General features: G+C 37.0%; 5 protein-coding genes across 8 annotated transcripts in view; 3 read left to right on the forward strand and 2 right to left on the reverse strand.

The window, feature by feature from the left end:
• The first annotated feature begins 611 nt into the window (after positions 1-611).
• Positions 612-4,713, forward strand: tstd2 (thiosulfate sulfurtransferase like domain containing 2). 2 transcript variants are annotated; one of them, XM_084430482.1, is made up of 9 exons: positions 612-1,025; positions 1,541-1,702; positions 1,786-1,894; positions 1,977-2,099; positions 2,512-2,617; positions 3,155-3,270; positions 3,342-3,500; positions 3,570-3,708; positions 4,184-4,678. In XM_084430482.1, exons 1-9 carry the CDS (start codon positions 919-921, stop codon positions 4,414-4,416), a joined length of 1,254 nt encoding a protein of 417 aa, XP_084286608.1. In that variant the 5' UTR covers positions 612-918; the 3' UTR covers positions 4,417-4,678. The 2 variants fall into 2 exon arrangements, with proteins under 2 accessions (XP_084286608.1, XP_084286607.1); XM_084430481.1 differs by having other exon boundaries at positions 625-1,025; positions 1,413-1,702; positions 4,184-4,713.
• atp6v0e1 (ATPase H+ transporting V0 subunit e1) lies at positions 4,530-6,479 on the reverse strand. Of its 2 annotated transcripts, none has more exons than XM_084430484.1 (4): positions 6,249-6,479; positions 5,755-5,802; positions 5,181-5,300; positions 4,530-4,851 (listed from the first exon to the last, which is right to left on the reverse strand). In XM_084430484.1, exons 1-3 carry the CDS (start codon positions 6,350-6,352, stop codon positions 5,207-5,209), a joined length of 246 nt encoding a protein of 81 aa, XP_084286610.1. In that variant the 5' UTR covers positions 6,353-6,479; the 3' UTR covers positions 4,530-4,851; positions 5,181-5,206. The 2 variants fall into 2 exon arrangements, with proteins under 2 accessions (XP_084286610.1, XP_084286609.1); XM_084430483.1 differs by having other exon boundaries at positions 4,530-4,891; positions 6,249-6,478.
• Positions 6,480-7,313: 834 nt separating this feature from the next.
• Positions 7,314-11,093, reverse strand: rpl26 (ribosomal protein L26). Its single transcript, XM_084430692.1, has 4 exons — positions 11,009-11,093; positions 10,150-10,322; positions 9,889-10,029; positions 7,314-7,482 (listed from the first exon to the last, which is right to left on the reverse strand). Exons 2-4 carry the CDS (start codon positions 10,315-10,317, stop codon positions 7,354-7,356), a joined length of 438 nt encoding a protein of 145 aa, XP_084286818.1. The 5' UTR covers positions 10,318-10,322; positions 11,009-11,093; the 3' UTR covers positions 7,314-7,353.
• A 2,041-nt stretch (positions 11,094-13,134) lies between these two features.
• On the forward strand, positions 13,135-15,751 carry LOC311304356 (interleukin-17B-like). Its single transcript, XM_084431314.1, has 3 exons — positions 13,135-13,259; positions 13,358-13,677; positions 15,110-15,751. The coding sequence occupies exons 1-3, from the start codon at positions 13,236-13,238 to the stop codon at positions 15,360-15,362; spliced, it is 597 nt and encodes a 198-aa protein (XP_084287440.1). The 5' UTR covers positions 13,135-13,235; the 3' UTR covers positions 15,363-15,751.
• Positions 15,752-16,910: 1,159 nt separating this feature from the next.
• ppp2r2ba (protein phosphatase 2, regulatory subunit B, beta a) overlaps positions 16,911-27,000 on the forward strand; it is a 62,363-nt gene continuing 52,273 nt past the window's right edge. The window contains exons 1-2 of one of the 2 annotated variants that reach the window (XM_084429853.1): positions 16,911-16,932; positions 17,037-17,108. In XM_084429853.1, the coding sequence (XP_084285979.1) occupies positions 16,926-16,932; positions 17,037-17,108 (79 nt within the window). In that variant the 5' untranslated portion in view covers positions 16,911-16,925. Of the gene's footprint in view, positions 16,933-17,036; positions 17,109-22,439; positions 22,888-27,000 lie in introns of those variants that run through there. The other variant, XM_084429852.1, reaches the window with a different exon arrangement.

A 27,000-nucleotide genomic window follows, 5' to 3' on the forward strand; every position in this document is an offset into this window, starting at 1 on the left:
TCGGTTCTTTCGAGCAGTTCGTTTTCATAGACTGTAAAAAAAATTGATCGTTTCCAAACAATTCGAGAAAAACAAGCTAGCGATTCCTTTACGCCATGACGTAAAGATTCCTTAACTTATTTTATAGGATTTCCTCCCCTGAACCTTTTTTTTTGTTTTTTGTTTTTTTTTGTTTATTCGTTCGTTCGTTCATTCATTCATTTATGTCTTTTTCTCTTTCATACTAAACTGAGCTGTTCTGTAGAGCTGCTTTACAGCAGAATTTGAATTGGTCTTATATGTTATATCTGATGAACTTTGCATCAATGATCCTTATTTCCTCTTTTTAAGCTGATTTGAAACAATCTGTATTATATAAAGTGCTATAAAAAATAAAAGTGGCGACTTTAGTTGATTCAGTTGGTTGTAGCTATATTTATCTGATAAAGACTAATTTAGAACCCTAAATAGATAATTTGCATTCACAATAAAACATATATATATATTTTTTTTTTACATATTTTTTAAATATATGCAAAATCAATTAGAATGTAGGGGTTGATAAAGCTGGCATATAATCAAGAGATAAACATGAACAACTGAACAAAAGAAATGATTCCATTAAAAGATCCGACTCAAAAGAACGATTCGTTCAAGAATCGGACACCGGTTGTTGGAACTTGGGACTCATTTTCTCCTCACAGACGTGAATGCACGTTTAGTTTTCTTGTGTGTTCAGTTTTATTAACCTGTCAGTAGTATTTAAGCAATCGGTCCAGGGCTAACGACATAAATAGCACGAAAAGAGGTTGAAAATACTTTATATGAGACATTTTAGCATGACGGTTTGTTTTTAAAAATAACAGGACAGTAACTGTTAATGGTTGATTTTCTCATATAAACAATTATTGGACGACAATATCACAATTATAATGGCAAATGTGCTTGTTGATTTGGATGTTGAGAGTCTTGCTCCAGAAGTCCATAAAGAAAACAAACCTGACTTTTCATCAACAAGGAAACTGTACTATTATGTCAAGAAAAGGGTGAGTGTAGTGATCATTTTAAGTTATACTTATTGATATTATGACGATTGCCGTGTTTAAAGGGATAGTTCACCCAAAAATGAAAATTCTGTCATCATTTACTCACCCTCAAGTTGTTCCAAACCTGTATGAATTTCTCTCTTCTTTTCAACACAAAAGAAGATATTTTGAAACATGTCGGTAACCAAACGGTTGATGGACCCCGTCGACTTCCATAGTATTTCTTTCATCAACTGTTTAATTATCCATGTTCTTCAAAATGTCTTCATTTGAGTTCAAAAGACTAAAGAAATTCATACTTTAAGGGTGAGTAAATGATGACAGAATTTTCATTTTTGGGTGAACTCTCCCTTTAATATCGGTCCTTTTTTCCTCCATTGTGTTTAGACGTTTGCAGCATTTGTGGCTTCCAAGATATTTCCTCCAACCTGTGAAAACACCTCGCCAACTATTTGGCTCTGTTGTGGACAGTCATTCAAAGAGCCATCATCAATCCACAAACATGTCTCCAACAGCCATGCCAGTGAGATTCACCAGCTGACCGCTGAGACGCTGGACGTGATGCTTCGGCAGGCTCACAGCGAGGACTCGATGGAAGAGCCCATTAATGATGAATCAACAGATATCTCATCCTGGATCCCTGATACAAGCCACGTTCAAGAGGATGACCTTATCAAGTAGGTGCATTGCATAATTCTGATATATTCTGCTCTGCTTATGTGAAGATTGATGGTTTTAATGGAGTTCATCTGTTCTATAGAGGTCCAGGTGAAGTTCTGCTGTATTACTGCTACTGCCGTTTAAATGATCCTCAGATGATTTGTCAGTGGCAGAAAGAGCTTTGTTTAAGATTTCACATTACAGGCAAGGTAAATAACCACGAGTCACTAATAAAATCCATACAAGACCTTTATTGCAATATGTGTTTCTCACATATGTGTTCTTCCACAGGTACGAGTAGCTACAGAGGGTATCAATGGTACAGTTGGTGGAACCAAAACCGCCACTAATCTTTACGTCAAGGCAATGCTGTCACATCCATCTTTCAAAATAATGCAAGTACAGGATTTCAAGGTAAAGCAATTGCCACTGTCCAGAATAACACTGATAAGCTGCACAAAAGAGACAAACTGAATTTAAACAATGCTCATAACCTGAGATCTGAGATCGTGGGGTTTCCACTATAAGATAATGTGGTTTAGAATAATGTGTCTTGCACAAGAGGTTATAAGTTCAAACCAGCTCAACTGGCAATTCCTTTTAAAATTGTATCTGTTTTTCACTAGATATATAATGGTGACATTTTTGTTTGCTCTTTATTTCATTCAATAGAGGATATAGAGCATAATAAACTTAGTTGAACAAATTAAACATTTTAATTCTAGTAAAGGGAACTGTTAATTACTTCAAAGTTTTAAGTGGGCTGAGATGAGATCTGAAGTGTCTAAAAAGCATCTAAAATGCACATCATTGACTTTTCCGGCAGAAAAGTGAAGGAGGTGCAGAGTGTTTTTCTGATCTGAAGGTTGGTGTTTACAAAGAAATTGTCCCTATGGGTGTAGATCCCGACATCATCTCCTACAGATTGGCTGGTAAGACTTACAACTGGCTTGAAACATAGAACAGTTGTGTCTTTCTTTAAAATATGCATAAATCTGTTATATTTATACTGCCATTCATAAGTTTGGAGTCAGTAAGATTTGTTTTTTAAAAGAAGTTAATACTTTTATTCAGCGAGAATGCACGAAATTGATCAAAAGTGACAGTTGAGACATTTATAATGTTACAAAAGATTTCTATTTTAAGGAAACGCTGTTTTGAACTCTGTCTATTCATCAAAAGTGATCAAGGTTTCTACAAAAATATTAAAAAGCACTGCTGTTTTCAATATTGATGATAACAAGAAATGTTTCTTGAGAATCAAATCAGCATATTAGAATGATTTCCGAAAGATCATGTGATTGATGACTGGAGTGATGATGCTGAAAATTCAGCTTTGCATCACAGGAATAAATTACATTTTAATTTATTTTAAATTGTAATGCTATTTCACAATATTACTGTTTTTACTGTATTTCTAATCAAATAAATGCAGCCTTGTATTTATGCAAATGTTGTACTTCACAAAGGAATACACTTGGAACCAGAGGAATTTCACAAAGAAGTGAAGGCGTTTGTGGAGAATCAGTCCTCCATTAGTGATACAATACTGCTGGACTGCAGAAACTTCTATGAGAGCAAAATTGTAAGTAGTTTAAAAGTCAATAATGTCAGCACTTTATGCACGTTACAGTTAATAGTTCAGTCTGTTCTCAGGGTCAGTTCGATCAGTGTTTGGCCCCCGACATCCGGAAATTCAGCTACTTCCCAGACTACGTGGAAAAGAATTTGGACCTCTTCCGGGACAAAAAGGTTCTGATGTACTGTACAGGGGGCATCCGTTGTGAACGGGGCTCGGCCTATCTCAGATCAAAAGTGAGTCTGAAATGTGGGGGGGGGACTAAACATGCACATCATCCTCAATCATGAATGTTTTTTCTTCAGAACATATGCAAGGAGGTTTACCAGCTGAAGGGAGGCATTCACAAATACCTTGAGCAGTTCCCCGACGGCTTCTACCGCGGTAAACTCTTTGTGTTTGATGAACGTTATGCCATCGCATTCAATGAGGACATCATCTCAGGTGTGTACTTTTTTTTTTTTTTTTTTAGCGTTGTATATCGAAAAATGCTGACGTGGCCTCATATTCCTCCACTTTAAATTTTTTTTAATAATTTGTAACCAAATTCTCTTGGGGTGTGACATGGGGTCATGCACAATATAAGCCCCAAAAATATGCATACTTTGAAAATCCATCAGTGTGTCTGTACACCTGTTATATTTTTGCAAACGTACTATGATTTTGGAGACTCGGTTCTAATATTTCTCACTATTTAAGATGCAAATCGGGACACAGACATTCATGACACAGAGAGCATCACAGACTTACAAACATGTAACTGTCCAAACGGATATATACGCTCCATCCTCACTTTAAAAAAACTGGCACTCTCAGTAAAAACTATATTTCTCCCTTCGCTGTTTGATTGAACATCATCAAAATAATCACAAATTGTATATTGAGTGACAAACATAACATTCACCTCTCCTTTCCCCAGAGTGCAGATATTGCAGTTGCCCATGGGATCAGTATCAGCTGTGCTCCACAGACTTCTGCTGTCAGCTGGTGCTGTCGTGTGCCACCTGTAGAGAGAGAGGGCTGACGGCCTGCTGTCCTGCATGTCAAGCCAAAGAGCAAAACCACAGTGACGTCTCCTCTGATGGGCTTCCTCGTCGAGAGGAGTGCGAATGCACAATGTCACGACCCAGAATCCCCAAAGATACACTATGACAAACTCGACTGAGTTGAAAATCATCTCAGATGGCCTGTAACTGTGTGATTTTTAAGAAATCTAATCATGCTTTTATAATAACTTGCTTTTAAAACTGGACGCAATGCAAATCTTCAATTTTTCATTTTATTTGACATACAAAAATCATACATATATAAATGGGACGGGTTAATTTGTCCAACAATAATCAGGTCATTCAACTCAAACTATACACAGACAGTCTATGTATATGTACACAAAGACAAATAAAACATAAGATTTAATTGCATATTATTTCCTTGAACATGAGATCAGATAAATAAAAAAGAAACACCACAAACAGTCATATGGTAGTTATTCTTTGAGTAAGAGAACAGCATGTAAAGCTTCAAATCACAAGGAGTGGTCCTAATGTTGAGATGTCTCCATTTTGGCAATGTACAAGCTTCCGGCATCTGCAAATGGTTAAACGGCAAAATATTTAACCTGTCCTAACTGAAAGAAAACAAGTTGATTAAAAGATTGAATTCCACATCTGGCAATAACAGCATAATGAGAGATTTATAAGCAGTAAGCCGGTCATTTTTGACCAGGAACATGACAAGTATAACAAGGGGGTTTACCGAAATAACCACACAAAAAAATAAAAATAGGAACTTTTCAGTTTAGCATTTTTGGTGAAAAAGAAAATACTCTCTGGGGCAAAATGACTGGAACTAGAAGTGAGGGTTTATTGATTTACTAAATAAAAGATGTAAGTGCATTTTCAGGATGATCTGCTAACCTGCTTTGTAGAAGAACCATTGGACCCTACCCCCAGTGGTAGTAGAGGTACCAGATGGTATCATTGCTCAGTACTGGTCCAAACAACGGATTCAGCTGTGATAGAATAGCAATCAGCCAGCTGAAATTAAACCAAAAGTACAAAGTGAACAATATGGCAGTCATAAGAAAATACTGCCAAGAGAGACTGAATTTAGGAACAAATGTGGCAGCAAAAAAGCAGTATGCACTGCCCCCTAGTGGCTGTTAGATAACAAACACTATCATATTTCTTCAAAATAATAAATAATTCACATCAAACATGCACAGTGCAGAGTTTATAAGCTTATTTAATACATCATACATTTGTAAAATACTATTTACACTTTATTTGTAAGTTTATTATATTAAACTGGAGGAAACTACACATGTGTTGCATTTCTTTTCTAATCAATACTGGCGTTGCCCGAAGGCTGTAATTGACTTTCCACTGAAACAGAACAGAAAAATCTTTATTTTATTACATTAAACAGCAGCTACTACTCTCTAGACATGTACGTTATATAACAAAGACAATTTAAAGGCAATGTACTTACAAAAGGTAGCAACAGACTGCAGTTAGGACCAGCATCGTCACAATGACTCTAAAGAGCAAAATACAGATATTGAACACTTGTTAAAAATACTGTGAATAAACTTAAATGTGTAAAATAGGTTTCTTTGAATCAGCCTCGTCACTTGGCACCGGTCACATGATCCAGTCATACATTATCTTCATGTTAAAAAAACTAAAAAAAAAAACTAAATATTTCTCAACATATTGAATGTTCATATGTACTAAATACATTATTTGAATTGAATGTATTTCCTATTGCCATGCTAGTCAAATCACAAACTTTATTTTATTTTGACGCTCACTTGGTTTTCGTAAAGTAAAAACGAATAAAAAAACAACTATATTGTTTACGAACATTTGTTTTTAGTCTGCCAGGTTTTTAACATTTCAAATATATCGCTAAATAGTTAGAGGTTAATACAGATGATTGTAGTACAGAAAACTTTTGTTTAAGGTAATGCTAATGTTGCTCACCCTCGATTCGGTCCTTTAGGAATAAACCATGGAATAACTCCACCAATAAGACCCCAAAACACAGTCATAACTGACATTGATATCGCAAACGATGTAGCCGCCATTATATTTATTTGTAGGTCGAGTTTATTGACTTATTTTCTATAAAATAAACTTCGTAGACTCCACAGCGCTCGCGCACTCCACTGCTGTGTGGACGTCGATGGTCATGTGACTCGTCGGGCCCTGAAGAGAACAGGCGTATGACTGATGTCTCACCTCTTCCTCTGCGCTCGATCACACTAAATATATACATCCTTCTTTTGATATTAGATGTTTTGGTGATACACAATGTGCATTTTGTAGGGTATGTGCACTACATATATTTAATTAACTCTAGTCACGCCACACGAAACCTTTAACCGGTATGAATTATTTAAAATGTCATCTGCTGACTTGTTGCATTGTTAAAAGTGCAGCTCTGTGAAACAGGCTTATTATACTTAACCGTAACTTTAAATAAAATAAACGATAACTAAAATAAAATATATTACTTTCAGCTAGTTGCCAATGCAACATCACTCATTTTCATATAGTTTTACTTGCACTAAAATGATTAAAACTGCACTTAATAAAAACAACATAGCTAAAATGTTAGTGGACAAATTAAAACAAAATTGATTTCTACCCAAATAGTTACTATAAAAACTTCCAAGACAATTCTATGCCTGGAAATTAACATTTTAATATTCCCATATATTTCCAGGTTTTAAAAAGCAATGGGAACCCCATTTACTACATATTATACAGCTTCTGCTAGCCATGACAAAACCCATCAGTTAAACAAGTGGTCAAACAGGAAGTAGAAGTAGTTCCCTGTCTCTTCCCTATCTGTGAAGCCGTTTAAAAATGCCCCTACTTTTGTCTCATTTTTGTTAAGAAACCAGCTATTGCTCAAACTGTGATTTTCTGTTATGTTATTTTAAAAGAAAACACTTAGTTGAGCTTAAATCCAAATTCTTTCACTTCAAGTTCAATTTATACCAAAGCCAACACTTTTATATGAAAGACAAAAGCACAGAAATGCCAGGTTTTACAGTCTTTTATTGTTAGCAAAAAAATCATTTCACTCCTGCATTTTCTCGATGGTTTCCTCCTTGTATTTGCCCTTCTCCTTAATGTTCTGTCGGGACTTGGCCTTGCGCTCAAGAATCTTCTTGCGATCCTTGTCAAGCTTTAGCCTGGTGATCACCACCTGAAGAACAAAAAGATTGATTCATTTTGTGAACATTTCCATCAACATAAAACAGCACGAAATATCCAAAGGCTTATGCAATTGATCATAAAATAATGCACACGTCCGTCTTGACAAAAAAAACAGCATTTAATTGTTCTACTTGGACAAGTGTTGCATTTGCTTAATGCAGTTAATACAGGAGACAATTTGCTATCTGAGATAAAGGATTTATATATATGGATTAAGGTAATTCAGTGCTGACAAGATGGGCTTTTAAGATCTGTAGTTTTCACAAAAGCCCTGGAGCTGTCAAAAGAACTTTCGATAAGAATCAAATGTGGAATTAAACAGAAAGAGTACACAATGTTTATTACATATTTGCTTGCATTGTTACAATACAAAGCTGGTTGAAAATCAGCAGTTACCCTTTAGGTAACTAGTTCTGCTACTACAAGTAAATGAAATGCGATGCTGTAAGCTTATGCATTGGCAGATTGGTGACAACTCGAGTGGAACAATCAGATGCTTCGTTTCTCATAAACAAGTAACCCCCTGATGACATGCATAATTTGGACATTGAAATATCTAACAGAGCACTGGTTAAAACATCAGTCAGTAGCTTTAGGAAATAGTCTGTAGGCACGTTAACATTACAGATTTGCGCAAAACTTTTGCGATTTTTTCTAAATTTCGACAAAAACTTGTTGCGAAGTGACGGCATTTCCATTAACCAATGTTATGCGACTAAAGCGTAATTTTTTTTCTCGCGCGATAAGTCAATCCTAAAATCATGGCGACGGATGTTGGTAGGTTTACGTATATCCCAGCCACTGCGCTGGCCATTATTATTAATCGAAGGTGACGCATGTGTGTTATCCAAGCATTAATGGAAAGGAAAGACCCTTGTACTTGGAGCGGCTGGTGTTTCTCCCTCATATCTGCTTCGAGGTCTTGATTGTGGCATTTCTTTTTAGGTTTAGAATCCAGTATTCCTGTAATTCTTCTGTCTTTTATAAATTTAATAAAGAACTCTCTCATATTCTGTCCAAACATACCTCGTCATCTACGTCAGGTGACCTGTAAACGCGCAAAAACGGTTTCCATTGCGGTTTTGCGAAATATTTCTTATTCGAATTGCCTAAAAACCCACCTCATGCCAGCGTAAAAACGTTGCGATAAATGGGAGTTTTTGCGAAATTGACGTGTTTCCATTGGGCGTATTTTCAATTCGCAATTTGAAGGGTAATGGAAGACAGCTAGTGTCTGTTCATTAATACTGGAAAGATGTCAGAAATGTGTAGTCAATTTATGAGTGACAATCGTTACTCAAATTCACCAGAACACAGCTTGTTTTGATGCAATAAAACTAGTTCCAGACTTCATCTGTGATTGGGTTCAATTGCTGAATACACATTTTAGCATGCTGTTTATTTAATGCAGATTAATAATCTAAGTTTACAGCGAATTTTTTTGTTTTATCACTAACCACATGTATCAAATGCAGTTATTATTGATGATATATATACATATATATTTTAGATTCAATATTTTTATAGATTAGTGGCATTGGCTGATAACCAGATTGCCCAATTGCATAAAGGTGGTCAAATTTACATTTGCTTGATGAAATTCAGTCATTTCAATTGAAATCTGAAAAACAAAAAGCCCACATAGATCGCTCATTTTCATGTTGGTCACGTCAATTTGCCGCGTTGTCCGATAGAAAGCTATTCGGTTTGAAAGTGACTTGTGTACGAGCAGCGGTTCATGCATCACAACACTGACAATGAACCATTTTGGCAAAATTTTGCCAGACTATTGTTTGACACTCGCTTGCCTAATGCCCGCTACAGACTGTGCGATTTCGCCAATCCTATAAGATCATTACAAATCACACTGTACGGCATGAATAAATTCGGGCAATAAATGATAAACTTGGGTACGACATGTATGCAGACCGTACGAATAAGAAACCCTTTGAATCATAGGCTACGACGTAAGTTAGTATAGAAGAATAAGATATCACCAGCATGCTCTAGTGAACAAATAGAGCAAGATGAATCGCACTTTAGCAATTGTAGTTATGTGTGCTGAAAAAAAAAAAACAGGTGACTATGGACACGGTCGTGGCTATGGAAAAGAGGCCAACATGGCATGCCAATTTTGGAGCTTGAGGTGAGTCAAGTTAACGCTACGTCAACATTTAATGTTGTATTTTTATTGGCTAATCAGTAAGTAGGTTTGTAGCAGCAAACACACCGAGATCATCATGCAAAATTTATGACAAAAAAAGGAAACCTTATAGTGAAGTGTTACCAAATTTCATTTAGAATATATCTGCCATCCTGCCCTTTGGATATAGGACAACCACTAGTATGGCACTCGTGTCTTGCATGTAAACAATTATCTGGATATAATACACACCTTGCTGGGGTGGATGCCAACATGGACTGTGGTGCCGTTGGCCTTCTCACGCTGCACACGCTCGATGTAAATGACGTACTTCTTTCTGTAGACCTGGACAACTTTGCCAATCTGCTGGCCTTTGTAGTGTCCCCGGACAACCTGGTGATGAGGGGAAATAAAGCAAGGGACGTTACGGTAACATACTTAGAAACTAAATGACATTTCAATACATGAGACTGCATTTATATATCAGGCAGAAAAACCGAATAACGTCCTCACCTGGACCTCATCGTCCTTGCGGATGGGCATGGATCTTACGTTGTACTTCTGGCGAAGCTCTTTGGACAGAGGGGAGGACATGATCTTCCTGCGGATGTGAGAAGGGGCATTGAAGTGCCTCTTGCGGTTCTTGCGCCGGGAGGATGTCACAAATTTATTGAGCTTCATGATGGCTGGTAATGGAAGAGGACAATTAAAATTCAACTTCAATTATAAATAGCATCTGTCAAATGAATAAATGTAAACTTATACAATTTATTTGACAAATAAGCCACATTCAAGACAGATTTTAAGATAAACAGCATTTGTTTCAAGAATGAAACTGACTGTCTAGCATTTCTGTCACTAATTTGGGTTTGTTTAATTCAGCTTAGCACATCTCTCAATTAACAAATCAGACATTCTAACACAAAACACTGCACTCGAAGCTTGTGAATTCATGTCTTGACAACACACGGTGTATTTCTCAGCTCGTGCTATTGCTAAAATGTTATTTCAACTTGACATGACGCTAAGCATACACACATACCTAAATTTCATATTTATATTGTGCTTCGAGTGTTTAAACGCGACACGATTAAACAGCTTATAACACGCATAAACGCAAAGCATAGCCGTGTGTTTTGGGCAAAGTTAAGGTAACGTTATTCACACGGGAGAACAGTGCTCCTACAGTAGCAACTGGCTGAACTTTAGAGGCTAAATCATCCATAATGTTGTACTGCGAGTGTAAAATATCACGGATAACTTGAACATACTGATATTGTGTAGCGATAATGTGTGTTTTAAACTTTGAGGACATAAATTCCACAAGGATGGCAAAGGATGTTTGAGAAATGCTTTAGCAATCTTGGCTTACCCTGCCGACTTGTCTCTATGGCCGCCGGAAAAGAGACTCTAGAACTACTTCCGCCAGAATTAGTTGCGGCGCAAACCTCGCGAGATCATCATGGATAGAGTGGGATTTCAAAGGAACTACCTATTTTTTTATGGCAGGGTGACAACAACACAGACAAACCTGAGACAAACGAATAGCCATAAACTAGGCTGGGCCTACATTAGAAAGAAAAAAACACCAGATATAAAAGTATAAAATATGATGACAGCGCTTTACAGATAAAAGTGAACGCGTTCGCGTTTATCTCTTAGATGTTGACTCGATTTTTACTGAATAAATCTGATTTACAAAATTAATTAAAAACAAATATATAAAATTGATACAGTTTAAATTACCAGTCAGTTACTAGTCCTTTTAATTAAATATTTTCAAAGATAATTTGCCAAACAAAAGTGCATGTCCATATAAAAGTATGTTTGACCTCCTGAAAAGTCCAGTTTAAGCTGGGAGCTGTGTTTTGGAACATGGTAGCTGGTTTATTTCGTTCAAGCTGGATATTAGCTGGTCCAAGGTTGTCATTTGCTGGTGGACCAACCACAGTGTCCCAAAACCATCTTGATTACATGTTGCTGATTCAAGACGCTCTACCAGCTAGAAACCATATTCCACAAACACAACTTAAACTGGACTTTCCAGCAGTTAATTACCAATCTAAGATGCAATGAACTGCCAGGCACCAAGTTATTGCTCTTAAACATAAACATTTGCCCCTTGTAATTTTTATTAGTGTCTTAGCAAAGTAACACATTTTTACAGACTCGTTCCAAATCCATTCTGATGTCTTAAAATCTTTGAATTTCCATATTCACAGAACCAAGTCAAGATAAAAATTATATTTATTATGGATAAACAGCCATTGTCCAAATGTAAAACATCACAATTTCTTGTAAAGTGTCACAGGTGCTTTAACTTAAACAAAAAATCCATGCCAGGGACTTCTTTTGTCAAAAGGTTATACAGAAGAAGAAAAGAAGGCAAATCTGAGTCACTTCATTTTCTTAGAATAATATAATCGTCAGTGAATTTGAAAACAGTTTTTATTCAACACATATTAAGCACTTGTTTTGATTTTTATCCAACAAACCTTTAAAAATAGCAAAACATAGTTTGCCACAAGTGTTCTCTTTGAAACTCCAGGTCTAACACTGCCCTGACATGTCATAAGAGCAGGTGTTCTTTTACACCACTCAATAGAACCCATTGTGAAAATGAATATAGCATTGAATGAGCCAGATCGGGGGAAAACATGGATTGACCAAATCTGTGTCTGCAGACAGTTTCTTTAGGCACTGGTTTGGTTCCCAGAATGAGTCTAAGGCTCATAAAGCTCTGTCTGGTCGTTTGTTTTCTCTGGGCTTTAGGATTTAAGAATAAAAAGGGTCTTTGAGTGCACACGATTGAATAGACACACGTGAAAACAACAAAGGTACAAAGGTTACAGTGTTCTGTGAAATTGGCCAAAATTCTATTGAGAACTCATGCACCTGTAAATTTGTAATAATACACTCTTTTAATTGATTAAATAATGATAGGATCTATCTATCTATCTATCTATCTATCTATCTATCTATCTATCTATCTATCTATCTATCTATCTATCTATCTATCTATCTATCTATCTATCTATCTATCTGTCTGTCTATCTATCATGTCTATCAATCAATCAATCTATCTATCTATCTATCTATAGTTTTATCATCTGTCAATCATTCTATCTATAATTTTATCTGTCTATCGTTTTATCTATCTATCTATCTATCTATCTATCTATCTATCTATCTCTCTGTCTGTCTGTCTGTCTGTCTATCTATCTCTCTGTCTGTCTGTCTGTCTGTCTGTCTATCTATCATCTGTCTATCAATCTATCTATCTATAGTTTTATCATCTGTCAATCATTCTATCTATCTATCTATCTATCTATCTATAATTTTATCTGTCTATCTATCATTTTATCTATCTATCGTTTTATCTATCTATCTATCTATCTATCTATCTGATGTTTTGGAGAGGGTAGCATATAATAGTATCTTTGCGTGGCCCCACCTTGAACTGTTGGCTTCAGGTGTGTCCCTGTAGGCTACTGTGTCAGTGTGAGGCGTGATACTTCAGTATGAGTAATTCCTTGCTCATTTCATTCAATACATGCTCACGGCAAATGTGACAACTTATTGCGCTCTTTTAGAAAACAATGTGGAAAAACATATGGAATAAGGTGAGTCTCAAAAAAGTTATTTCTTTACTTAAAAATATTTCTTTACTTAATAAAGCATTAAGAGAATTAAATTAAACCCTCAGCACTCCATATTGCAGGTGTTCATGGTCCTGATAGTGTGGAATCTGTTTGTGCCCATTGACACAAAGAACACCAGTAGAGAAGGAAAGTCTCGGAGACGAAAACTGGAATCACATCCTCGCCGGAAAGGGTCATCTGTCAGAATTTCCCCAGATCCAATGATGACAGGTCCAGAATCAGGCGTGATGCCTGGTGCTGTTGAAACGGACTTTGATAAGAGTATTGAGGACATGGTGTCCCAGGTCAGAAACAATCCCAACTTAACCATAAGCAAATGTGTGGTGGATCGCAAACTGTGGATGTCCAATAGTCGCAGCCTCTCTCCCTGGTCCTACAGGTAGGTGAAATCGAGGTCATTGTTATTATTATTATTTATCATTATTATTGAACTTTTATGTTCTGATTGAAGATTGAGAGACCTCAAAAAAAAAAAAAAAAACACTTGTAACATTAAAGTATCATGTTAATATGTTTTTGAGTTATTCAAAAATACAGTAAACTGCAGTTATTAGCAGTCATTAGTCTTCAGTGTTTCAGGATTCTTTGATGAATAGAAAGCTCAAAAGAACAGCATTTATTTGAAATATAACTTTTTTTGTAACATTATAAACGCCTTAAATGCCAGTTTCAATCAATTTAATTCTGAATAAAATTCTTTATTATTTTCTTTCAAATGCTGACCGCAGCTTTTGCCATCATATTTTTTTTTTAAATATATTAAAATAGAAAACAGAAAAATTGTTTTATTACATTAAATTGTAATAATATTTCTTAATATTAGCCTACTATGTTTTACTGTATTTTTGATCAAATGAATGCAGCCTTTGGTAGGGCATAAGAAACTTCTATCAAAAACATTTAATTCGTCCTCTCCACGCATCCTGTTTCAAATCCTTCCCCCCAGGTCAAAATGACCCGAAGCCCTTAAATTATACTTCTTTTCTTTTCTTTTTTCTTTTTTCAGAAAGCTTATATCATTTATAATTTTTTTTTTATCTTATGTACCTTTAAATTCATAGATTTTTATCAATAAATAATATAAATTAAAAGCAGATTCTTCAAATTCTTTCAAATTAAATTCAAAATAACTCTCCAGTAGCCTACCTGCAATAACCAGTTAAAATCAGCTCAAAATATCTCAATATTGTGTCAATTCGGGTGTCTCTTTAAGAAAAAAAAAAAAAAAAAAACATAGCCTATTTCATAACTCTAGCCACTAGATGGCCTTATAGCTCTATATGAAGCAAATGAGCTGTTCCACTGAATCCTAAAGTCAAGCGAGTTTATCCCTTCAAAATGCATTCAGATACACAAGTAGACGTACATTTTTGGTAAAGTTTTAGCCTTTATAGTTTAAATTTTGAGCATTGTTTAGGTTTTTCTATGTAGCCTATACTGAGGCATTCCTCGCATTCTTAAGGGGGTCAAATTGACACGCGAGGGAAGGATTTGTTACTGTTTTTATTACAACCACATAACCTTTTGTGTGTGTGTGTGTGTGTGTGTGTGTGTGTGTGTGTGTGTGTGTGTGTGTGTGTGTGTGTGTGTGTGTGTGTGTGTGTGCGTGTGTAGCCTATTCGTGGTTCAAGTGCGACAAAAGGTGAACCACTCCGGTGCACACTCAATTCAAATCGGTTCAAAATGACCCCATACTTTTGAAGAGTAGCCTAGCATATAAGTCTAACTTTTAGGCCTACGTTAAAAATATTTTAGAAAACTTTTTCCAGAAAATATTGACCAGACGTACTTTATTTAATGTCTTTGGCTAGAATCAATCACGATGAGACTCGTAAACCCGTGGACATCCCAGAGGCCGTGTGTTCGTGTGTGGGATGCATCAATCCTTTCACCATGCAGGAGGACCGCACCATGACCAGCGCTCTCATCTACACCAAGATCCCCGTGCGCAGACTCCTCTGCCACCGGCCAACGAGGAAGCCGACGAAGAAGAAGACATGCGTTCCCCGTTACAGAACGGTGGTGGAGAGCATCGCCGTGGGGTGCACGTGCATCGTGGGCTAGCTGAGTGCATTGGACCAACACATTTCAACCTGTTTTATAGCCTACTGCAAATGAATCCGGATCCAATTGTGCATATATGATTTTCTATGTAACAAATAGTGAAGAATACTACATTTAGTGAGCTCAATAAAACGCAACGGTAGATGTGCAAAAACAGTAGCTTTTCTATTTTGAAAAGGTGATTTTTATTTAAGATTTTGAACATTTAATGTCATTACTTGGATTGTGACATCTCAAGCTAAGCCAATTGTATAGCTATTTGGGCATAATATATGCTTTTAATGGGCTATATGGATAAAGTTGACAGTTTGGAGAGTAATGTAGCTGATTGCAAATGTTATGGAACTGTAAAGTGTGTCTTTCTGAAATAAAGAGAATTTAATGCTGGTATTTCCACAAATAGACCATTTTCAATAATAGGCCAATGTGGTTTACAAAGGCTACAAATTCATGGTATCATTATTGTTTGTGTACGATCGCCCCCTACTGTCCAAAATAAGAGGAGACACTTGTATGATGTTATAATGATGCTTTTGTTTTAATAGGGGGAAATTATAATAACCAGAGAAAACAAACAAATATATATGCAGAAAACTATTATTTTCAACCTTTATTTGAAAATAATAACCGTCTGTATGACTTGTCAGTAAACGGCTACTGTTATGATTGGCTAACGAAACGGTATACCGTCTATATAACAACGCCTACTAGTTCCTGCACCAGTGTTTTGAAAACATTATCCATATAAAGCCATGATTTACAGACAAAGCATTATGAAATCATTTACTTACAGTTTGTGATGCAGCTGCTGTCAGATGACGAGGCCTATGGTGCGATGTTGGCAAACTATTCATCGATGTCATATGCAAATGTTTTTGCCCGTGTGATGCCACAGATCCCGCAATATCAAAACAAGCGTTTCTTGAGCTTGATTAAATGTTGTTGTTGTTTTCCCTTACGAAAAAGAAGTTTACTTAAGTAATGTTCAAGTATATTTTTAAGTATACTTTATGTATACTAATAGCAATGTGTACTTGTAAACTTGTAAGTGTACTATTTCAATACTGCTTGGGACTAAATTGGCCCACTTTTAGTATATAAAAGTATACGTTTAAGTGTAGCTATAAGTGTACTTAAAGTAGTAAACTTTAAGTACACAAATAGGTTTCTCATGTGTAATGCATTTGTAGGGCAAGGTCGTTATATTTCTGATAATTAGCTAGGCCTACATTTCTTTTGCCATTTTTTAAACATTTATACAATTATTTCATGATTCAGATGCTTGCAAGAGAAGTTCTTTCCAATATAATGAGGAAAGTACAAAAATGTAGGCTAATTAAAACGACAAATGTGTCTTAAAAACGATGCAAAGTGATACTTTAGGCTACTAATTGGAATGTTCTTACAAACAACATCACACACTCGATTATTAAGGACTGAAGCCTAGCATTCCGGTTTCTGGTCTCATGTGCGCCATCAGCAGGACGAAAATCAAACACCTCCATCATATCAGTGATCAGCGAGAACAGTTGTAAAGGGAAACATACAGGAGGAGGACGCATCATGCCCGGTATGTGTTTGGCTGATAAGATGACGGATGATCTTCAGATGAAAAACATTACTTTAAGTCTGACTAATAGCCTACTGTTGTTTGATTTGATTACTTGCGCGAAGGACGAGGTCCAGGTGAACGAGCCTGGTGTTTGGTCCAAGTGAAGGGTCCGTCGGAGGTGACCGCAGCAGAAGGTATGACAAACATCTGGATGGATGGATGGATGGATGGATGGATAGATAGATAGATAGATAGATAGATAGATAGATAGATAGATAGATAGATAGATAGATAGATAGATAGATAGATAGATAGATAGATAGTGTTTTGTGAGGGGAAAGTTAAGTTATATTATAATATTAACTTTTTCTTAAATAAATGACTTTTATATTGTCACTACTAAAGGTAAATTATTAAAATAATAAATACTCTTATTAAAAACCTTTTTTTTTCTTCTATCCACTAGTGTACAGTTACATAAATGAAGAGAAACATTTAGAATTACAATTTTTCACAAAACTTCATGTAGATTTTGTTTGTATTCCTTACTGTTATGAATGTGGGCTTTATAACACTATGCAGATGCCCCAATTATGGCCTCCTGGACTATTGGAAACCTGCTCAAAGAGACTGAATTTTTATTCAATGCCTATATTATTTTTTATCCCTTATATCCCTTATATATGCCTATATATTTTTTACAAATTGTTCAGAGATAACTTTAAGAGAATTTTAAGACTTTTCCCTCTCTAAACAACCTGTTGAGTTCATTTGATCCTACATTTGTAATATCAAGAAGAGCGTGAGGTGCACGACAGTATATGCTAGTAAAGCGGAAATAGTCTACTCGACAAGATATCACCACGCACTGATGATATGAAATATTGATCTGAGCCAGAATATAAAGCAAATTAGGCCTAATCAATCAAACAGCTATACACTAATAAACAGTTAACCGAGCGGCAAGCAGAATAATTCACCGAAACGTTGCATATCAGAATCTCAGTGAACTGCATATTGCAGCTGGGAAGTCCTTTGTATAGCTTTGTACTATACCAACACATATCTGTAGGCGACCTCTATTTCAGCTTTTCAGATTCAGTATACCCAGGACTGTCAATCTATATTTAGAAGCTCTTGTGGCTCATAGTCATAAATATTCATTGAGGTATATTAGTGCTGTCTTTAAAAAAGATGTCAGCGTGAGTTCCCAACAGTGAGTCAGGCAGCCTGTGTCATAGAGAGTAGGAGGAGAGAGAGAGAGAGAGAGAGAGAGAGAGAGAGAGAGAGAGAGAGAGAGAGAGATAACTCTTTGATATTATTTTGATATGCTGATACCCGGGGGACCGGCACAGATGGCACCTGTTCTCAGAGGCTCTGGCCACTCTCGCTGACTACTCAGTGTGTGATTTCCGTCACAAAATATCATACATGAGTCTTCACATTTGCATTGGGGGGGTCCGGGTGGCATTTGTCTAAATAAATAAATAAACAAACAATTAGCTACATGTTAGTTCAGCATCAGAATTATGACATATGTTTCTGTTTAAGGTGGTAATTTGAGATGGTTGGCGTTTCACAAGAGACGGTTGGTTACTCTTACTTTTAGATGGTTGAGCAGGTTTATGTTACTCAGAAGAATAAGGGTGACACCTCTGTGCATATATTAAACAGAACAGAAACAAATAGGATGCAATTTACTCTGCATAAACAATGGCAATTTGTCATTTAAAATGTAGTGTAATGTTGATTGTAATTCTGGTCTACACTGTTAAATGTTTCTGTTAATTTACGCCCAAATTTCAACATGATTAACCTGTTATTTTTAATAACTGCGCCTTACTGTTAAATTTAGGAAATATATGTTAAATAACACCTCATTTTTGTTATTTAACACCTCATTGTTAAATAACACCTCATTTTTGTTATTTAACCGCAAAATCGAAAATTCAAGCAAAGATGTCGGATAGAGTAAGATCATGATGGTCTGGTATGTTTGGAGATAATTTTTTTTTAGGTTGCTAAACAACGATTACTAACAAACTAAATATTGTATGCATTTACTGAATGAAGATTAGACAAATTAAACACCTGTTTTCTCTACTGCAAATGTTATCAAGAATAATCTTGCATAGCCTATTCCATAGACAGAAAGAAAGTTTGCGGTGTTTTATGCATGCGCAAATGTGTTTGTTATCGTGGGTGTAATAGCCTTTTATTACCCTAGCGAGACATTTAGTTGAAGAACTGCGCTCCCAGTGTGTGTGTGTGTGTGTGTGTGTGTGTGTGTGTGTGTGTCTCCCCTGTTCTTTCTGAACACGGTGTAAATATCCGTATGACACGCAGCACGCTTGCAGGCGCCCGCGCCTCTTTATTATGTCTATTGGCGCCACTATCTGAAATAACATGATCATACAGTATTTTTTTGCAGTCTGGGAAGGAGCGTAACAGTTAGAAGGCGGCATTTGAACCTGCAACGAACACGGAGATCCATGTCGGAAGATCGCGGTGGAGATATCGACCAAAATCACAATAATCCGGTGAGATTAAAGCGTTTTTTGAAAGTCATGCATAGTTTGAACATTTATCAGTGATGTTGATGTATACATACTAAACGCCACGGACTTACACCACATGAAATGAAGTAACTTAGCTAGCTAGCTAGCTGCTAATGAGCCAAGGTGATTCAAGCTAGCAACATTTCGATAGTTTGTCCATTAATTTTAGAAACAATTCGCTTATTTTAATGTCCATTTATGTATACGATCTAAATCTAAACAATAGGCTAACGTTAGGCCTATAACGTTTAAGTAGCATTCCCGTGGTCAAGTTTGTGTGGCATTCTTGCCATATGCACGTCAAATCAAACGGCTTACAATCTATTTAAGTTACTGTTTATGATGCTAGATAGTTGGTCAAAGACTGTATTTGATGAATTCATGTCATCTGCTCGTCTTTGATGGATTATAACGTTAGCTGTTTGGGCTACCAGACATGCTGGTGTGACGATTTTATGTGCAGGTTTTAGCCTATTAATGAGGTAAATCCAGCAAAAACAGCTATAGCCTACTGATCGGGCTAGTGCAATATCTAACGTTAGCTATGTGAACAGCTAACGTTATTCTCTTTTAATTGCATTGGCATAGTGCACCCTATTTTGTGTTTTTGTGCTGTTTTGATTATCATTGAGTTGTAGATTAATGTTTACATTTGATTTTATTTTATTACAGATGCAGATGCAGGGTACCATGACAGCACAGAACCAGGTGGAAATTTGAATGGTTTCTTACTTGCTTTAATCTTGCAATTTACTGCTAATCTATCAATAAGTCTAATTGGCTTGCATAATGTTTTCTTGCCAAACTTGTGGACAACAGATGATGTCGAGCGGTCCTATCAGGTCATCCATCTTCTTCTGTCTCACTTTTCTGAAGATGTCTCAGGACTCATTGTTCTTGCAGATGTAAGTTCCCCTACACACAAACACACACACACCTCTCTCTGCCTCTCTTTCTCACACACACACTCCTCTCTGACCATCTATCTCTCCCTCACTTTGCCTCTATATCTATTCCTCTATCTTTACCTATCTTTCACTATCTCTCTCTTTTTCTTTACCTACCCTGTATCTATCTCTCTGTTTTATCACTCTCTCCCTATCAATCTATCCCTATATCTTCCTTTATTTCTACCTCTATCTCTCCCTCTTTCTCCCTCTCTCTGTCTCTCCCTCTATATCTGTATCTATCTAACTCTCTCCCTCTATCTCTTTTATCTATCTCACTTCCTATCTATTTATCCATCACTATCTCTCTCTGTATCTTTCTCTATCTCTCTATCTATATCCCCCTCTCTCTTTATCTATATTTTCCTGTCTCTCCATCTCTCATTCTATCTATATATCCATCTCACTCAGTGGTAGTCTTATGTCATTAATATTGTGTTTAATTTGTTCTATGTCCTAGGGATATGCCACTGCAGCTGACCTTGAGAGTTCACTCTCTATACCTGCCACTCCTCGTCTGATACTTCTTGGTAAGTTGGTTTTAGATAGGACAGTTTGGCTTTGGTGTTGTATGTAGTGAATTCAATGGTATCAAACTAAACTGTATTCAAAATGAAAACTAAAACAGAAATTTGACAGTTTAAAACATTTCTGTTTCAGGAGAAACGGAAAGCCGCTTCCAGCGCTGGATGCTCAGCCTTGAGGGCCAAATCATTTGTGAAGGGATCCAGTCCACCTTTGTGACAGGGCTGGCATCTTTTTTTTACCGTTTTTACATCTTTAACCTACAGTACGAAGCCTATGTGTAACATTTTTATGTGACCAGGAGTCACAGTGTATATCTTGCACCAACACAGCGCAAAGCCAAACGCAAGTGTCTTTGCTAGTTTAAGACAGACGCAGTTGTTATTTTTCGTCCTGCGACCACAGATGTCAGCAATGAACATGATATACAGTATATTTCTGTGATTGGTCTGATCCATGTCTGCCTACATGTGTAAGTATTTACCTGTCAGTGTTTGCATTACAATAAAAAAAAGTTAATTTCAACATGGAACTATTAGTTTTCTTTCACTTAAGTGTTATCTGATGGATTATGCCTATTCTTGTATTAACTCAAGCTAGAATATGTCTATAACAATCAGTGGTACACGTTACTATGCTAAAAATAATTAACAATATTTAATGGAAACAAAATAAATGGTGATTTAACAGGAAAATAATGGTAACACTGCTGCCAGTTGTTTCCTGTTTTTTCTGTGATTCACAGTAAATTCCTGTTGAAAAACATTACGGGGAGTGCACTGTAAAAAAACAGTAACAGGAATTAACTGTTAAAATAACAGGAAAATAATGGTAACCCTGCTGCCAGTAATTTCCAGTTATTTAACAGGGAAATAATTAACAGTGTACTGCATTGTAGGCATTGGCCAGGCCTGGTTCAAGGAGTATCAATTATCTAATTATTTACAGTGAATATGCACTTACCAACATATGGTGGTATTTTGCAGTAAAATATTGTTAAAATCTTTGAAGTTGCACACTGTAAATATAGGGCCCAATGTAGGCCTACAGTGCAAAGGAATTTTCCGTTGCCTTTTTTCCCCCCTCTTTATTTTGAAAGCGATGCATTGTGTTTTAGGGTTAAACTTTACTTTTTTCTTGTTTTTTTTTTTTTACAGTATCACTGTAAGTATAATGTAGAAATAACATTTTAATTTACAGATTATTTTATTTAAACTCCTATCTTGTTAGGATGTTTTACGTCACATTTTTCGTTTTTCGGCATTATGATAGTGTTACTCTGATGGCGTTTTGTGTTTATATACGTTATCTTTATGTTTTTTTTTGCCAAAAACTATAAACATTTGATTGTTAAACAGACCATGAATTTAAATTGACCGAAATTGACAGACATGTCAATAAGGATGTCATGGCGGCCGGTATACATGGCGGCCAACCATGAGATGGCGCTGTTGGACAGCTTTAAATTGAACAGCAAAAAGTTTACGGTCACTCTCTCAAGCATGAGGGTGATTTCATGTCATGTTTTGAGCGCATCTAAATAAAGCCTGATGATCAGTCGGGCTGTGCGCAGTATATTCCTGCTCATAGGGTAATGTAGCGTAACTGCCCCTCCCAACCGAAGCTCAGGAAAACATCTCAACCCTCCGTCCTTCTGGGAGGAAAACATGATGAACTGTGAGGATGCACACAGCACGTCTTCTTGACACACGCGTGAGAAGTGTTTAGGATGCTGCCGTGACTCCACACGCATCCAGGGAGCATCAGCATATAGCCTATCATCCCTCCTCCGGTCCGGTTCTGCTGTCATCGCAGCGCGGATGGTGGGAAAGGACCCTCCCAAAGGAAAACGGACGAAAGAAAGATGAAATGTTTTTCCCGGTACCTGCCTTACATCTTCCGACCCCCGAGCACCCTGCTCTCCTCGAGCTGTCACACGGAAGGTAAGACTGGAGCTGGAGAGTGGTTTTGCTGGGTCACCGCGTGCTGAAGGGATGCTGCGTAATGACAACTTTCTGTTTGGAAGTGCAAGATGTTCATGATAAGCAATGCTTATCTTACAACTGACTGTGGGAGTATGTTGTCAAGGATGAGTGGAAAATTTAGATTTTTATGTTAGTTGTATTAATTCATTAATATATTTATTAATAAAATTAGGCAACACTCTAATTCTCACTATTAGTTGCTTAATAATAGCATGCCTATTTCTAGGATTTTGGCTGTTTATTAGTACTTAAAAAGCACATATGAATGCCTTATTCTGCATGAGCATTTTCTACATCCCTTAGTCCTACCCAATACCTCAATGTAACTACTTTACTAACTATTAACAAGCTGTAATTAGGTGTTTATTGAAGCAAAAATAATAGTTAATAGTGACAATTGTACCCTCTAAAGTGTTACCTAAAATTATTATAAATATTGTTTTCATTTTAATAATGATGATAATAATATAATGTGTTACTTAATTTATTCTTTTTGTTTTAAAAAAATCCAGTTTTTCCTTCTGGTTTAAAGTCGATTTGGATAGGCTAAATAAATTCATTTCTTTGAGTGACTTAGGTGTGTTTATTCCCTAGAAAGTTATAGGATGTTCAGATGTAGATTAAAGATGATCGTATATGATTGTAATTGCTAGATCTGTATGAATGAGATGAGACTTTATTTCATAAGCCCCCAGTACCTGAGCGAACGAATGACCTTTCAATTATGAATCCATGCTGTTCTTCTGACCTGGAGATAACAGTTTTGTACAGTCATAAAAGCCGCTTTAATATTGTCTGGTTGTGCAACTCTGTGTCAGACAGGCAAATGTGGTCAAATACGTATCTAGAGAAAGCCATCTTATTTGACCTGAGAAACATCCTTGTGAATAGGTGTGAATTTTATGTGCCCTACATCTTCTTTACAACACTGTCGAACAGCAGAGCTTGTCGACCATAAAAGTCTGATTTATGTTTGCCCTCTGTTGCTGTTTACCATTCAACAGGGAAATGTGACCCTCTTTATATTCACAAAAAGAACACTGGCTATTTATATACTGTATTATCTCTATAGATACATGTTTGTGTTTTTATTGATCTGCGCTGTGTAAGAATGAAAACAGACTCAAACGCAGTGCCTGAGGCTGCACTTCCTCAGCCTGATATTGTAAATCAGTGTTATATTATTTCTTTGGACACTGTGGTCAGATTTAGTGCAACAGAAGGCCAGAAAACTGATGCTGTTATTAAAATGATCACCTGCATTGCCCTTATCTGAGGAGCAACCTGGTTTCCTGTGAGAAAACAGCTATGTGGTAACTTCCCATCCTGAATATAAAGGTTAAACTGGTCTATGATGTCAGAACTGTTGTAAACGTCAGGCAGTGCATGTGTGCTCATTAAAGACATAAAGAGTCATTGTGCAGGTTTGAATCCGGCCTGCGTCATGTCATGACCATATTCCCCTTACTTTCCTGTTTGTTCTTCATTTGTGATACAATAAAAGGCAAAAAGCCAAAACCTGGACTATAGCAAAGTTCATTTGTCAAGGCACCTGGTGTGTCAAAGTGCACCTCTAACGTTAGCATGTTCCTTGTAGTAGATGAAGCGTGAAACCAAGGGGTCAAGGTTCGTCATGGTGCCGTTAGTCCTGATAGATGCCATAATTACTTCATACTGTTAATGTCTTCTCAGTTTAATACAATGTATTAATTTAATTAAAATTACAATATTCCTTGTGTTAATTATATTATATTGATATTATTATTATTATTACATTACTAATGAGATCTCCATCTATTATTTTATTTTACAGTGTGGAGTTACAAGTCACATTAAAGTGAGTCTTTACAGTGATTGTGCTAGATTTAGCTATATATGCCTCTGTTTAGAGCTGTGATAGTCACAAATATATCGGGCAGTTTTAATGATACATTAATTATTCATCGCTGGCTTACTTTATTGCCAGGCATGCCGGCGGTGAGTCTGTTTTAGAGAAGCCTGCCTTGTGCCTGGTTATTTTGAAGTTGTAACCTCTATAATCCAGCATTTCAAAGCACCAAACGGGGTCATGTTGGCTTCCCGATCCTAAATGACAAAATAATACAGCTGACGCACTGTTTGAAAGAAGCTGTATGCTGACCGGCATTAAAAGCTCAGCTGTAGCCACCAGCAAGTGTGCAGAAAAACTGATGAGTAAAAGAGCGAGAGAGCTTGTGTTTGTGTAACAGAGGTCAGCGGCGATGACTCTGATGACATGAGCCTGAAACGGGTGCTATGGATCTTTTAAAAAACAGCTTCATCATCAGGCTAATGAAGTGCACTTTGGGAAGGTTGGGAGCCGATTTGATCCGATGAGGACGGTTGGGAACGGCGTAGCCTGTCAATGCCCAGAGGTCCGGCTGAGCTTTCAGCGTTCAATATCCGGTCGTTCATTAGTGAAATGACCCGGAGGCCCCGAAGTGAATTTTCTCCGTGATCCATCCAGCCCCGCCACAGATGCGAACTTGTTTTGATGTTGCTTGTTTTTGTGTTCGTCGGATGAATGGCTAATGTAATATCAGGGTGTTGGCCTAGAGGCCGGGCAGCAGATCGTTTGTTTCAGCATGAAATGTGGATTGAACCAGAACTGCAGTTATAGCACCTGCAAGCAGACGGTCAGAAACCTGGGTGTGTGGCGACTGATAAATTGTTTTTTCCGAACCCCTGTTGACTTGAGGAGGAAGTCAGCATGCTTAGTCGGTGCATGATTTCTGATAGGTTATTCATGAGTTTGTGTGTGTGTGTATATGTGTGTGTGTGTTGGACGATCAATACAACTTTTGATGGATTATCTTTTAAACACTGGTGAATTCCACTTCTTTTGCTTGTGTCAGAGAAAAACAAGCAGCGGCTTGTTCTATGCACACATATGAGAAGCCTCTCTGTTGATGGGAATTATACAACATGAGAGCATGTGTGTGTGTGTGTGTGCGGCCCGTTCTATAAAGTAGATATCGTGATATAAGAGGAAGACTTATGAGAGGTTAAGTGGGGGAGGAGAGACATCAGACTGTAGACACATTACACAGAGAACAGGTCGATCTTTCAGAGTGCTCACATAACCTCTTAACTAAACAGATTGTAAGAGAGGCAGTGTGTGTGTAATTTCATTGCTCAGAGGATGCTTTTTCATCGCTGAAGTTATGTTTCATTTATGTATCAACTTTGTCTCTGATGTTTCTTAGGAGAAATTTAAAAAGGCATAAATGAGACATTGGGCCCTATCTTGCACCCAGCGCAATTGACTTTGTACACCGACGCATGTATCATTCCTATTTTGCACCCGACGCACAGCGGACTTTTCCCTCCACAGACGCACGTCGGTAAATTAGGAAATGAACTTGCGCTCCTGGGTGCGGTTCAGCGAAAAGAGGAGGCGTGTTCCGGCGCAAACGTTCCCTGGTGCTATTTTGCAGGTTTAGAAAACAATTCCGCCACAGACCAGGAAAAACCTAGTCTGAAGTGCATGTGCAATTGCGCATGTTATTCATATGCTATTTTAAAGGCGCATGCTTGGCCATAATAAATGTAGCGTGTGCACAACACGCATGCACTTTGCTTATCTCATCTACACAGAAGCAGTAGTTTTCATTTTTAGAAAACCATACATTATTACAAGGAAAAATATTAACACACGAGGGAAATCATTGTGGTGTCCATGAAGATGTGAAAAAATAGGCATAAATCTAGCTTACACATTTACCCAAATTATTATACGCCTGTTTAACCGAAGCTAATTTGGGTGGGTTTCTCCCATCCCCATACAATGTCACTTCTCTGTGTTTTACAGCCCTGACGAGAACGTCGTCTCTTCGGCTGTGAACCACTCCTGGCGTGCGCCTGCAAATCTGCCATTATAATAGCAAACCGCCATGGAACAAGCACGCCTGCTCTTAAAGGGAATGTTAGATGACGCTCTGATTGGTTTATTTCACGTTACGCCCAAACCACACCTATGAGTAATGAAGCTACTTCAGACCAACCCATTTTAGATTTAGATTTTAGATTTGAGATCCGCCCACAAAGTTACTT

The sequence above is a fragment of the Rutilus rutilus genome (assembly GCF_951802725.1).
Source record: "Rutilus rutilus genome assembly, chromosome: 14".
Lineage (NCBI taxonomy): Eukaryota > Metazoa > Chordata > Actinopteri > Cypriniformes > Leuciscidae > Rutilus > Rutilus rutilus.

What these genes read in the sequence shown, in the direction of transcription:
- tstd2 (XM_084430481.1), top strand. Translation starts at nt 912, where the DNA reads ATGGCAAATGTGCTTGTTGATTTGGATGTTGAGAGTCTTGCTCCAGAA. An exon ending in ACTATTATGTCAAGAAAAGG is followed by an intron (nt 1,026 to 1,412) that starts GTGAGTGTAGTG and finishes CATTGTGTTTAG; the next exon opens with ACGTTTGCAGCATTTGTGGC. An exon ending in GATTTCACATTACAGGCAAG is followed by an intron (nt 1,895 to 1,976) that starts GTAAATAACCAC and finishes GTTCTTCCACAG; the next exon opens with GTACGAGTAGCTACAGAGGG.
- atp6v0e1 (XM_084430484.1), bottom strand. Translation starts at nt 6,352, where the DNA reads ATGGCGGCTACATCGTTTGCGATATCAATGTCAGTTATGACTGTGTTT. An exon ending in CCTAAAGGACCGAATCGAGG is followed by an intron (nt 5,803 to 6,248) that starts GTGAGCAACATT and finishes TTTGCTCTTTAG; the next exon opens with AGTCATTGTGACGATGCTGG. An exon ending in GCAGTCTGTTGCTACCTTTT is followed by an intron (nt 5,301 to 5,754) that starts GTAAGTACATTG and finishes GTTTAATTTCAG; the next exon opens with CTGGCTGATTGCTATTCTAT.
- rpl26 (XM_084430692.1), bottom strand. Translation starts at nt 10,317, where the DNA reads ATGAAGCTCAATAAATTTGTGACATCCTCCCGGCGCAAGAACCGCAAG. An exon ending in GCAAGGACGATGAGGTCCAG is followed by an intron (nt 10,030 to 10,149) that starts GTGAGGACGTTA and finishes CCTCATCACCAG; the next exon opens with GTTGTCCGGGGACACTACAA. An exon ending in TTGGCATCCACCCCAGCAAG is followed by an intron (nt 7,483 to 9,888) that starts GTGTGTATTATA and finishes TTTGTTCTTCAG; the next exon opens with GTGGTGATCACCAGGCTAAA.
- LOC311304356 (XM_084431314.1), top strand. Translation starts at nt 13,236, where the DNA reads ATGTGGAAAAACATATGGAATAAG. An exon ending in GGAAAAACATATGGAATAAG is followed by an intron (nt 13,260 to 13,357) that starts GTGAGTCTCAAA and finishes TCCATATTGCAG; the next exon opens with GTGTTCATGGTCCTGATAGT. An exon ending in CTCTCTCCCTGGTCCTACAG is followed by an intron (nt 13,678 to 15,109) that starts GTAGGTGAAATC and finishes GTCTTTGGCTAG; the next exon opens with AATCAATCACGATGAGACTC.